General features: G+C 37.1%; 1 protein-coding gene across 1 annotated transcript in view; it reads left to right on the top strand.

The window, feature by feature from the left end:
* The window catches only part of LOC140157257 (dystrophin-like), a 392916-nt gene that overhangs the window by 324575 nt on the left and 55388 nt on the right, over positions 1-12953 (top strand). The window contains 2 exon segments of the mRNA XM_072180385.1: positions 7464-7636; positions 11639-11795. Coding sequence (XP_072036486.1) covers positions 7464-7636; positions 11639-11795 — 330 coding nt within the window.

Here is a 12953-nt window from a genome sequence, read left to right as displayed (position 1 = left end):
AGAATCAATTGTCTGGATCAACGATACATCCACTCTGTAATAAACAGTCTCAAGTATTATGTTGAATACTGTATAAGTGGTCATTTTCGGGAGGGTTTTATTTTCACGGATTTTGCGAATGGAGTTGCATCCGTGAAATTAACACCTCGCGAATATGTAATAATGTATTGCAAGCATAGGGCAAAACTGGATAATTGTGAAAATAGCAATCACAAAAATGTCTCTCTCATTCCAAATCGGGAAAATAACTGCACGCAAAAATTACCACTACAGTATTTATGAGGACAGGTTTTTCATGATTTTTGAAGTTTTGGGTATTTTGCATATATATATATAGTTGTTTATTTTGCAAAGATACTTTTGTGCTGTCATGTCCACTTGCCAAATTCATATAATTAAAAGCTTTAACAATAGTGTACAAAAAGTATTGAAAAACTCAATTAATTTGAAGCTATCATTTGTGCTTTTGCAATTTCATTATATACTCTCATTAGTTGAAGTGCTAATTAAACTAATTAGAAGTATTTCAGAATATTGTGATACTATTGTGATATTGATAAAATAAATAGGCAACAATCAGGGCTGTCAACTCTCACGCATTGGCCGTGAGTCTCACGCATTGGGTCACTTTCTCACAGTCTCACGCCAAGGTAGTATAATCTCACGCCAAGGTAGTAAAGCTCACACAAAAAGCTGGAAAATGAGTAAAATCTCACGCATCGTCATGAATAATTTGTTGCTCCTTTTCACATTCTCGAGCGCCGTGGCTCAAATAATTATGGTACAAAATGAACATTGGAGTCGGCAAATCCCGGTATGTCTCTGTCTCACGCCAAGCAATTCCAAAAAGTTGACAGCCCTGCAACAATGGTATATATGTCATCTTTTGGAACTCTTCATATGTATGTGCGACAATAAGATGGGTCATTTGTAGCTCAAATCAATATTCAGATGTGATAAAAAGAAGTGTTTCTTGTGTTTCATGTTTATTTTAAAATGAAAATATTCAATGAATATCTCAAGGACTTGAAGTCCAATTTTGATTCAATTTTCAGCATATATTGTAACTTGATGATACATAGACAAGAATATTAAGTAAAGAATGAAATTGATACTGTGTGCCAAGCAAGTCTTACATTCTAAGAACGCTGACTAAAGTCCGATTCTTACTCCACATCGCAGCGCGATACGATGCTGCGATGCTTTTAGAACATCGCATTTAATTTCATCGTGCAATGCTGCGATGTTTTGAAAGCATGTGGGGTCTGCATCTCCTTTTATGGTCATTCTGCCGCAGCCAATCACAAGCGTACACTGCTGCGATATCGCAGCGCGATGCTATAAAGTTGAACAAAATCCAACTCCATCGCGGACCGAAATTTCCATCGCGCGATGAGAATTTTTACCGCTGAGCTCGTAAAAACCTGGCTCAGATTACAGTTTTTATAGCATTGCAGCATCGCATCGCGCTGCGATGTGGAGTAAGAACCGGACTTAACAAATTTGTTGGATAAAATAGTTGGGCAAATTTTACCAAACATTGGGAATCTATTTTTGAATGTTGAGTAAAATTTTACCCTATTTTTTAACAAGTGGTCAGACAGTGTACAACTTGGTCACATACTATAGTTTATATAGTTTCTCATTCAAGAATACACACATTGAGATACTATTAACTCTCTCCACGCGCGGATGTCGACTGCAGACGACAAGTTTTGATTTTTTATAATTCGAAAATTTCATAATTGTAAATTTTCATGACCATATTTAGAATCAGCATGAAAAGTGCATTAAAATGAGTACAAACAAGCCTAGTATTGGTTCAGTGGTTCTTAAGATAGCTCTTGATTTTTGAGAAAATATGTTAAAATGTGGGACTTTTTATGTTGAAGGCTGTTGCTAGCATGCAAAGTATTAAATGAAGCTATTTTTGTTTCAAATTGACTGTAGATTGAAACACAATTGATTAGTTACTTCCTTTGATTGCCATTAAAGGGTATCTAAGGTTGAATTAATGTGTTTGTTTCTGTAGATTAATGACTGGTTATTAATTAACTGTATGACATGTCTTATAGTGTCCCTGGTCTTGACGGCCAGTATGGCTTGATCAAGCAAATTACATGCAGAAATGGACTTCAAATGTTAAAGTGTGATATCAGAATATATATACTCACTTGCATTTTCTTTGAATTTTATATTGTCTTTGCTATGGGTAAGTTTGTTTTAGGAACTACAACTTCATTTCTCAGTAATTCAATAGTATCTTCTCCAGTTAAAAATTATTGCACTTTTGGAAAAAAATTGATTTTCATTTTTTAAAAAGCTTTGATTTTTGGTCAACTGGTAAAGCACATCGAAAATTCCATTTATGAAAAAGGTGTTTACAGTGAATCATCGAACATCAAATCCTGTTCCTTTATGGTGTATAATATTTAAATCCAATGCTTAAACCCAACTTGACTTCTCAAACATGTCGTAGGAAAATATTAGTGTCCTCTGATACGTGTATCAGTGCATGCGTGTCCAGACGGTGCGCTTGGCAAGATACGCAAAAAACACAGCAACCCGTCCAATAATTAAGTTAGAACCCCCGGGCAATTGGAGATAACTGGATTTAACGCACCAAACCTTTGTATCCGCAAGGCTTTTTGCTCTTGTTTTGAAACACTAACCAAACCTTGTCCTCGATGGTATTTTTGTTGAAGCTTCCTTGATGTGTCAGCCCAGGAAAGCTGTATCTGTGGATGATTATAGAGGTGTAGCTAGCTGCCTTATAAAGCTTATGTATATATGACATATGTTTGTTATATTAATTCTTCTTAATTTTGATATTTTAAACAGTTTCGTTGTGCGGCTTTATTAACTGTGGTTGCAAATAGTTACACAGAACTCTGTGGGTCACACCCATATTTTCACAGGCTTATTATAATCAGCAGTTCTGAAATTAACCATGGAACTGCAATGCTAACATATATATGCCTCCCAAAAATGTCCAATTAATGTACAATTGATAGCATCATTAACATGACTTTCGATCATGAAATCAAGCAAAAAGAGTCACAAATCGGGCAAAATCAATTGTCATGTTTTCATTGAAATATTACAGCTGTTAAATTTATTTCTGTTAAATTCTTGGATAGGGGTGCAGTGGTAGTGGGAGAGGTGGGGGAATTTGGAAAATTTGACATGGAAGGCGGTCTTGTACGTTGTGGCAGCTATTGCACGTAATTGCTCCAATTATTCCTTTAAATAATAACGAAGGGAAAAAGAACATTTTCTATGTGATAATTGTGTCACAAAGTCCCAGTCATGTTTTATGGAAGCATCATCTTTTGTTTATGTTTTCCCATGGTATTGGAATCATGCATAAATTGATAAAAAAAAGTTGATAAATGCAGCATTTAGAATTCAGGTTGTCTTATTTCTGAAGGTGTATGTTTACACACGCTTTTGTCAGATTTTGTTTATTTATTTCTCTCGTATTGCTTACCCTATCATGTGTATGGAATATTTACATGTTAATATAATTTGCATTAATTGGGTATATTTGATATAGTTTTGGCTCCGGAGGTAAGAGTCAGGTTGCCTGCAAGGTTGACGAAAAGACTATAATTTGAGAAAATTGATGTATTGTGTATACATCCATGGTCAGTTTCTTGGGGCTTAAGGTGTTTGAAGTGCATTCAAATATTTATAACATCTCGCAACATGAGACAAGCGTTTTTTGGCATTTTGAGATGACGGATGTTTCAACAAGGATTTAGCTTGTAACAGGCTGACAATTAATTGTATAAAGCTGCATTTAAGTTGGGCTATAATAATTTAAACTTTAATTTGATTATGTCAAAATATCTGTTAAAGTGACAAAATGATTCAGCCTTTTTAATTGTAGAATTCACATACAAAGTTTAAACAATTGCAAATGGTGCATGGAGTGTTCAGGTTTTTATGAGGATTTGCTGATTTTTGTCTACATTTCTTCCATTTATTGCATTTCTGATATCGAGTTGTCTGATATTTGGATATTAAATTTTCGATAAGTCAAAGGTATCATTCAAGCCAATTACCTGTACAAAGTGTTTGGTATATAACAGTTAATTAACTTTTGAACAGAAGCCAAGATGTCAAATATGACCCTTACTTAAGTACGTTTCACCATGATTAGCTGCCTACGTATTTCTCAAGAGCACAGCAATTGAGTTAGTTTTCAGCGACAGCTTTAACGCCTTGTATCTGTAGCAGCACACAAATCCCAGAGTTCTGACAAAAACTGGTGATCTTGCTAATTTGTCTATGTGTGTCTATATAGTCTGTCTCGGCTTAAGTTGAGAGTAACGTCATGTTGGATTTTGCAATGGCAGATTTGTTGCGCGCGCTAACCTAATCCCGCGTAGCGTATACCCATGCGTAGGAAGGAGGTTTGTCTGTATGCTGATGATAGAATGGCGTAAGCACACTGCTTCAAATCTGCCATAGCAAAATACAAAACATGGCGTTCTCTCAACATGAGGTGAGACACACTATAGTCTGTAGGTGATGGTATGATTCCATAAAATTCTATTCTGAAGACAAATTTCAAGAACCACTGACCTAATGATGGGGATATTTGTATACTCATGTCTTGCATTAATTTTCATATCATAATTGCCATATATATGCCGCATATTTTTGTACTAACGTATGCATGGCCTTCCACATGGTGTTCAAAGATTTTAAACATTGACAAATTTAATAATTTATTTAATCTGTTTGCCTTAATCTGCACAAAATATCATATTCCAATAAATTGCTAAAAATATGTGATTAGGCCCTAAATGATATTTAATGTTTTAGGGTTATATTGATTGCAAAAGTCAGTATGTTGTACATGTTGGAGTAGTTATATGATATAGATGGAATGTAGTAAACCACCTATGGTGTGTGTTGTCAAAAGCTTCGTTAACACTAATTAAGTTAGGGTCAACGTGATTTGCTATCCCCATGATTTTTAAAATAGCAGTGCTCATGAATAATTTGAATGCTAACAGTTCATATAGAATGGGCTATTCCATTTAAAACCCACACTCCCCCGTGGAAGATTTTGGAAATATCTGCCACAGGGGGAGTATGAATTTCAAATGGAATGAGCACATTAGGCAGCTCCATTTGAATTTCATACACCCTCTGAATAAGATTCAACCTGAATCTTCCACTGAGGGAGGGTGGGTTATAAATAGAGCTGCTAATGTGTTCATTCCATTTGAAATTCCGACTCCCCCTGTGGCAGATATTTCCAAAATCTTCCACAGGGGTAGTGTGGATTTTAAATGGAAGAGCCCAATAGAGGATGCATGCGTCTATATTATTATTAGATAGATCCTTCCCAAGCTGTTACAATTTTGGTCAAATAAAACAACGCTACTTACGTCTATACCTGATGTTTATTTAATCCAGAATTATCAACAAATTTAATCTGAGGGTGGTTATTGTGGATTGACTTCAGGATTTGTGTGAATTGTTTTAATTAAGTCTCTATTTTGAATTCGTGTGCACATGTTACCATAGTTACAAGTGGAAAAGGTGAGAATAAGATATTTCAGAAGCTAAATTTGGTAAAATTTTACAGATTTTTTATTTTGTAATTCCATAACGAATGGAAAGGAAATTAGAATTTCAAAGATAGTATTTATCATGTTGAAAATCACAAGGCTCCCCTCATAGCTTTTATTTGCAACCAAAACTAATTTTTCCGATGACTGAGCATTTTAATGTTACACTTAATCAAGAGAAAAATTGATATGAAAGGAATACGTTTTAGTGATGAGAAAGTGTGTGTCTTTAGGCATTGTGTCATAGAATAAGTGATATGAAGAACAATTTCGGCACTTCAGTGTCTGATATTGACATTTGCTAAATTAAAACGGTTGTGAAGTCAAGATATTTAACAGTATCGTCCTATATGAGAGGTCATGAGAATATTAAGTTATTTTCTTTCACAGTGATAGGTGGTATAGATAATAACTGAGTTTAAAAGTCTTGAGTTACCTCAAGTATGTGATAAAGAAATCAATGTAGCGAGATACACAAATGTAACAAGTTATGTTGTTTGCAACAACAGCTCTGTGCAGTCTGATACTCTCTGAGATGACCAACGAGCTCAGCTGAATCGCTGCTCGCTTGGCTCATGATACCGAGCATCGCTGTCTGCAAACAGTGCCAGTTCTAGGTTGTTTGGCCCCTTATAATCGCACTTGAGCCGAAGTATGAATAATGGTTACAGTTGCAAATGCATGATGGGAATTAGTTCTACAAAATAAAGATCCACAAAAATTCACCGGGACATAAAAATTATGAACATTACAGTGAGCAAAAATAGATACAGAACAATATTGATACATTCTTTCAGATCCACCGCTGTGATAAATGTGTAACTTGTTAAGTTCTTTGGTTATAAATACATTCTTGAATGTTGTGATTGGTAATGGACCAAATCATAGAAATAATGTTAAGTAGTGACAAATGCTCAGACTCTGTGGGAATGTAGGTTAGATTTGTCGTAAGAATCTTTGGTAGTCAAGGGCTAGGACGTAGGTTAGATTTGTCGTAAGAATCTTTGGTAGTCAAGGGCTAGGACGTACTACAACTGATTTTTTTTAAAGCAAGATATCTTTTATTCTATCTTTAAAACTACGTTCTATCATCTCGTGTCATTCAATGCATATGAGTAGACTTGCAATGACTCTTTAGCTTGACTCAATTTGACTCTGACTCGACTCGATATTTAGTGATTGTGACATGTCTTTGAACCTGATCTTATGATGACTCAACTCAAGTCATGACTCGTCCCTCAATGACTTGACTCTCAATTACTCAACTCAACTTTTATGACTCAAGTGCAAGGGTGCATAATGACTCTCCATGGTGTGTTTTAGTGTTGTTGAAAAGTGGTGAGTATTGAAAAGATACCTGGCATCTTGCTGAAAGGTGTCAATGGACACCATGCATTGGGCTATTCCATTTAAAATTCACACTCCCCTGTGGAAATGGAATGAGCACATTAGGCAGCTCCATTTGAATTTCATACACCCTCTGAATAAGATTTTGGAAAATCTGCCACAGAGGGGAGTATGAATTTCAAATGGAATGAGCACATTAGGCAGCTCCATTTGAATTTCATACACCCTCTGAATAAGATTCAACCTGAATATTCCACTGAGGGAGGGTGGGATATAAATGGAGCTGCTAATGTGTTCATTCCATTTGAAATTCATACTCCCTCTGTAGCAGATATTTCTAAAATCTTTAGTGTGGATTTTAAATGGAATAGCCCATTTCCATCTAAGTGGTGGGTTTGTCAGCTGGTAGTTGGATTTTATTCCATCATACGATGTGTTATAAAGTCTTCCTCTTTTAAGAAATACATTTCTGACATGTTTCACAAAGCATCAAAGTTAAAATTGCATCCTTACCTTGTATCATTGCAGGATCTTCAGGCAGAAATTGAAGCGCATCAGAGTGTATTCACCTCCATGAATGACGCAGGGGATGGATTACTGCAGAGTGGGGAGCTCAAAGAAGGAGCGGAAGATCTACAGAATAGGCTAGAGAACATGAATCAGAGATGGACTAAGCTACAGAACAAATCAGCGGAGATCAGGTAAACACATTGGACAAAATTATGTGCACCTTGTAATAATAAGCAAACTTTTGTCAAATACCCAGGAAACACAAAAATGTTTTTAAAACATTATAAACATGCTATACACATGTTTTGGTCAAACGTTTTAACAACATTTAAATGTCGGTTTGAATAAAGTTCATGAAAACATTTTAAAAATGTTTTAAAATGCAACAACATTTTTAAAATTTTGTCAAAATGTTATTACAAAATATTTGTTGGCAAACATTTGTGGAAAATATTTTGTCAACACCTATATGATAACATTATGATAGAATGTTTTGCATGAAGTTTTCCAAAATGTATTCTGAACTTGTTAAAACGATTAGGATCAAATCAAAACTTCGACCGCCGGTTGCCGCCGTTCCGGGCGGTTCCGTCCGGTTCTAAATTATACACAGTAATGAGGTCAGTCGTCACACTCTGGCTCATATGGCGGTTGGTATCATCGAGTGAATGAGTGGAGTGATTTCAAGTGGTTTCTTTTCAAATTTAGTACAATAGGAATAATCGATTTTCCTTCTCGGAGTTCTTCTCAATCAATATAGCTACTTTTAGCATTTTATTTTGATAAAATATAAACAGAGACCTGGTCTATTTATTTCTAATTATTTTATATCGTGACAGGTTTCATTTCCGAGGGGATAATCGCGATCACAAAATTCTGCATGTTTTAAAACGCAAGGGTAACACCCTCAGAAAGGGAAAAGAGAGAAAAAACAAGACAGAAAGGGAGAAAGAAGGGGTAGAGAGAGGGGAGAGGAACAGGGAGATGGAGGATGGGGAGAGGTGGAAAAGGGGTGAGAGTATGAGATGTGTCTCTCAAATCGCATGAGAGAGAGGGGGATAAAAACTACACTAAGTTCGTAATATAGGCCTAGGCCATTAGGCTGGTATATTGGGCCTACAATGATGTTGGCCAGGCTCGTTGAGGTGATGTGCAAGAAGAACTAATGATTTTGCAAGATCGACAAAATATATGCGAATCCCATCACCCCTCGGCACCGCGCCCGTCATCAGCACCAATGGAGATTAGCCATGGGGGCATTCCCCTCTCCTGCTCAGTCGTCAGAAATGTTGTTACAAAATCTTCCTTTTGGTCTATTTTAGACCCAAAATCAACCCCATTTTGTACCATTTTGGGCTATCATTTTCTTCGAAAGGGGGGAGAGGTGTCCCAAATATACGAGAGGGGGAGGGGTCATAAATGTTTGGAAAGAAAAAATGGGGTGGGGGGTCATAAAAACTTTGATGACCAAAATGTAGGAGTCATAAGATGACCACAGATAGTGTGTTTGTTTCCTTCAAAAGACTGATTTCAATAGAATTTTTGCCTGTTTAGGGGTGTGTCGGGAGTGTTAGATCAGCTCCTCTGATATAATACTCTTTAGGTGGATCAAAATAAGCCTACCGGGACTAAAATAAAACCAATAGTTGTAAAAGGCCTATGCATCTTCCTTTGGCAAGTTGTCCTCAATTTTGTTCATTTTAGTATTGAAGTTACATTTTTTTTGCATAAATCACAAAAGAAATCCCCAGTTGAAGTACAAAGCAAATTAGTCAATCAATATCACTTCAACTGGGGATTTCTTTTGTGATTTATGCACGCATCATATCTTCTGGAGGCAGTTTTGAACTAATGACCTTTCAGTATAATTGTCCATCACCAATACAGGCCTAGATGTGATTCACAAAATAATAAATTCACAACTTCTAAATTACTTAACCTATAGAAATCATTGAAACACTGTTCTGAACTTAAATTAACTGATTAAAACAATAGTGATATATTCAAGCAATTTTAACCATAAACAAGAAATCATTTCCAAAATTAATTTGCTTTGGTGACAAGTCAATAGACACGCGACTAAGAAAAATCGATCATCGTGCAGTACTTTAAAGTATGGGCTATCATGGCTATTGTGACCGTGAAATTTCAAGTATGCGCTATTGTGATCGCGTAATAAACATGTCGAAATTTTGTTAATCTCTCCGGTTATGTGCTTAAACCAACCGGCGGTTGCTACTCATGCATTCTTGAATATTCATATACCAATGACCTCTGCCAACCGGACGGAACCGCCCGGAACCGGCGGGCAACCGGCGGTCGAGTTTTGATTTGATCCCTTATACCCTTTATATAATCCGACATTTAAACATTTTCTGTAAAAAGTATTGTGTTTTATTTTGTATATGCAGGGTAAGGCCAATTCCACACAGAGCAAAACCCCCGGCAAAATCAACAAAAAATAATTAAGTTAAGAAATGAAATGCGATAGTATGCTTAAAACTATAAGAAATTGCACCAAAAGTGCATATTTTCTATCTTTTTAATGGGACCATTAAGCTATGGTCCATAAATGAGAATAAGTATCAAGAGAGGTACACATAACTGCAGTGTGATATTCTTCAGCTTCTCAAGCCTATAAAGGAAGAAAAAAAATATTTTGATGCCGACAATTTGAATCCTTTCTGAACCTTATTACAACGTTGAAACCTCTTTCATCTCCATTTATGATGTAACTTGTATACAGCGAGCTAATTATCTGCCGATACAGATGCATTTATTTTAAAAGCTAATCAACATGTTGCAGTCAGAGCTGACACCGTAATCCACGTAGCTAGAGTATGTCGAACAAAATGGAAACTCCTAAAAACAGAATCTTTAGGTGCATAGTGGCTTTAAAAGCAATTTGCCCCTGGCACAGCATAGCACAAGCTTATTCTACATTGCAGCCATTACGAAGACAACCATGACAACAACTTGTTATACAAAGTTACTAAATTTTGTGAGGGGGGGCTTCCAAGTTGCCATCCGCATAATGGAGATAAAGTCAGATTTCCCCCCTCCCCCCCTTTTGAGCCAAACCCTCCAAATTACGTATATTTCCACTTTTTATGGCAATTTTGGGCAAAATTGGTTGATTTTGCCCCCCCCTGAAATTCACTATGCCCCTCCCCCAAAAAAAAAATTCCTGGTGCCGCCACTGCAGATGAGATATGGTCACATGCAAAATCAGGTGCAAAATATCCACACTGGTGTGTAAAATGTTATGATTTAAATTTTAGTTAAAATTCAATTCCTGCCATTATCAAAAGAACCTAGAAAATATATGGGGTGTGGGAGTGACGAGGAAGCACTGTCAGCTAATAATGTAATTTTCTGTGAGTGCTTGGATTGTGGCAGTTTTCTAATTTTCAATGTAAATTGACCTAAATGTTTTGATGTAGGTGTGCCATCTGCTTTATAGAGTCAGTAGGAGGATGTTGAAAATGAGCTATTCCAGTTGACATCCATACACCCCCTATGAAAGACATGATCTTAATCTCCCACATAGGGAGTGCGAATTTCAAATGGGGTTACCTGAATAGGTGACTTCATTTGAAATCTACAACCCTGGTGTGTAAGATTAAGGTCATGTCTTCCAAAGGGGGTGTATGAAGTTCAACTGGAACAGCCCAATCTTATCATGCAGATAGTTTAGTTTTTGTTGCTTTCTGTAATTGTGACGAGATTTCATCCAATCAGGCTAAAGTTGGCAATAATGAAACTGAGATATAGGCAAAAATTGAGGAGAAAAAAACAATTAAGAAAATGGACATATAAAAGGCTCATAACTTTGCAACCAAGTATTTGGGAGACCTGTGGATTCAACATCAGTAAGTGTAGGTACTGAGCAAGTTGAGGCAGTAATGTCTGCAAAACCTATGGGATTATATAATCAGATATTTGGTATAATTTCGGAATACCCTCAGCATTGAGAACCATACGGGTGTCCTTGTTGTAACTAACATATAAATTGCACACATGTGGTACGTTGTGTAGGGTATATGTAATTATTCTGAATATTTTTTAAATTTAGACTCTCTCCAAGTTTAGGGGGTTGAATTATAATCTGGTGCTTATGATATTCCTGAATGGGTTATTGAAACAGTAGGCCTAACTAATTATCATATATGTATGTGTGCTTTTTACATCAGGAGGAGACTTGAAGCTAATGCTGAAGAATGGAGTGCTCTACTGAAAACCATCAATGAATTATTAGCATGGATTATGCAGAGGGAGGAACAACTCATATCGAAACAGCCTATTGGTGGGGATTATAACACAGTACAACAACAGCATGAAGAACAGAAAGTGAGTAAAGCATACATAGCAATAGATGGGTCACAGTAAGCTGATGTCATCAGGCATTGCGAAACCAGTGATGTAACTAGGGGGGGGGGGCAACGTTCCCAGGGTGCTACCACTAGGGGGGGGGGCAAATCGGCCTCACTTAAAAAAAAAAAGACAAAACTGCATGATTGCAATTTATTTTAATATTATAATGCCGATGCCATTCCCATACCCCTGCATCCAAGATATTCTCGGGTGGGGGTAGGGGCACCAATTTTGTTTCTTGCCCCGGGCGCTACTAACCCTAGTTACGCCACTGTGTGAAACTCTAGGAATCCAGGCTTGAATTGAGTCGTGTGGATAAGCCCGGGGGTACTCAGTACAAATGACCATACGGGACGTGCCGCAAACATGGGTAGCATTTTCAGCCTTCTGGTATATCAATGACCCCTTTTTCAAAGCCTATTTTGGTATATGTTTGGGTCCTTTTTTCAAAATTTTCTCAATTTTTTCGGAAAACAGCCCAATTTTTCCTTAATCTAGCCAAAATTTTCAAAATTTTCCCAAACTTTTGGGAAAATTTGTAAAAACTAAGACAATTTTGGGTAAATTCGGCCGAAAATTTTGACTTTTGGTGTATCAATGGGTCCAAATTTCAGCGGCACGTCCCTACCAAAACCAAACTTGAGTACCCCCCGGGGGATAAGCACTCAAGGATTGACTAAGGAATGGCAATTCTCGACTATGCCGATCCTCAAGAATTATATGACTGTTTGAACATGACTATAGGTCTTGTTGAAATTGAACTGTGGAAGTGTCATCATTGCCAGTCATGTTGTGAACACCGTTTGAGTTCCTTTGAGGCCCCCTTTAAAAACAGGGGGCAGCGTAGCACACTGGTTAAGGTCTTTGCCTTTGGTGCGAGAGGTCCCGGGTTCAATTCCCCCGCAGGACCCCAAAAAAAAAATTCCGCCTCCCGTGGTTCATATGGTAATGGCGGGCAGATGATCCATGATAAAGACCTCGCTTTACAGGCGGTTCCGATCAGGGTAACGCCCGATTGTCGGTTACACTTGCCTGGCCTGTAAAAATACCCCGACCAGCTATCTCGGCGACCCCCTTCGCTCACCAGGTCACTTGTGCCTGGCAAGTTTCGTCAGCGTTATCTCCTAGATTTCA

The sequence above is a fragment of the Amphiura filiformis genome, chromosome 7, assembly GCF_039555335.1.
Source record: "Amphiura filiformis chromosome 7, Afil_fr2py, whole genome shotgun sequence".
In the NCBI taxonomy this organism is placed as follows: Eukaryota; Metazoa; Echinodermata; class Ophiuroidea; order Amphilepidida; family Amphiuridae; genus Amphiura; species Amphiura filiformis.
The sequence above is the reverse complement of the archived record's forward strand: the minus strand, read 5'-3'. Positions and strand labels throughout refer to the sequence as shown.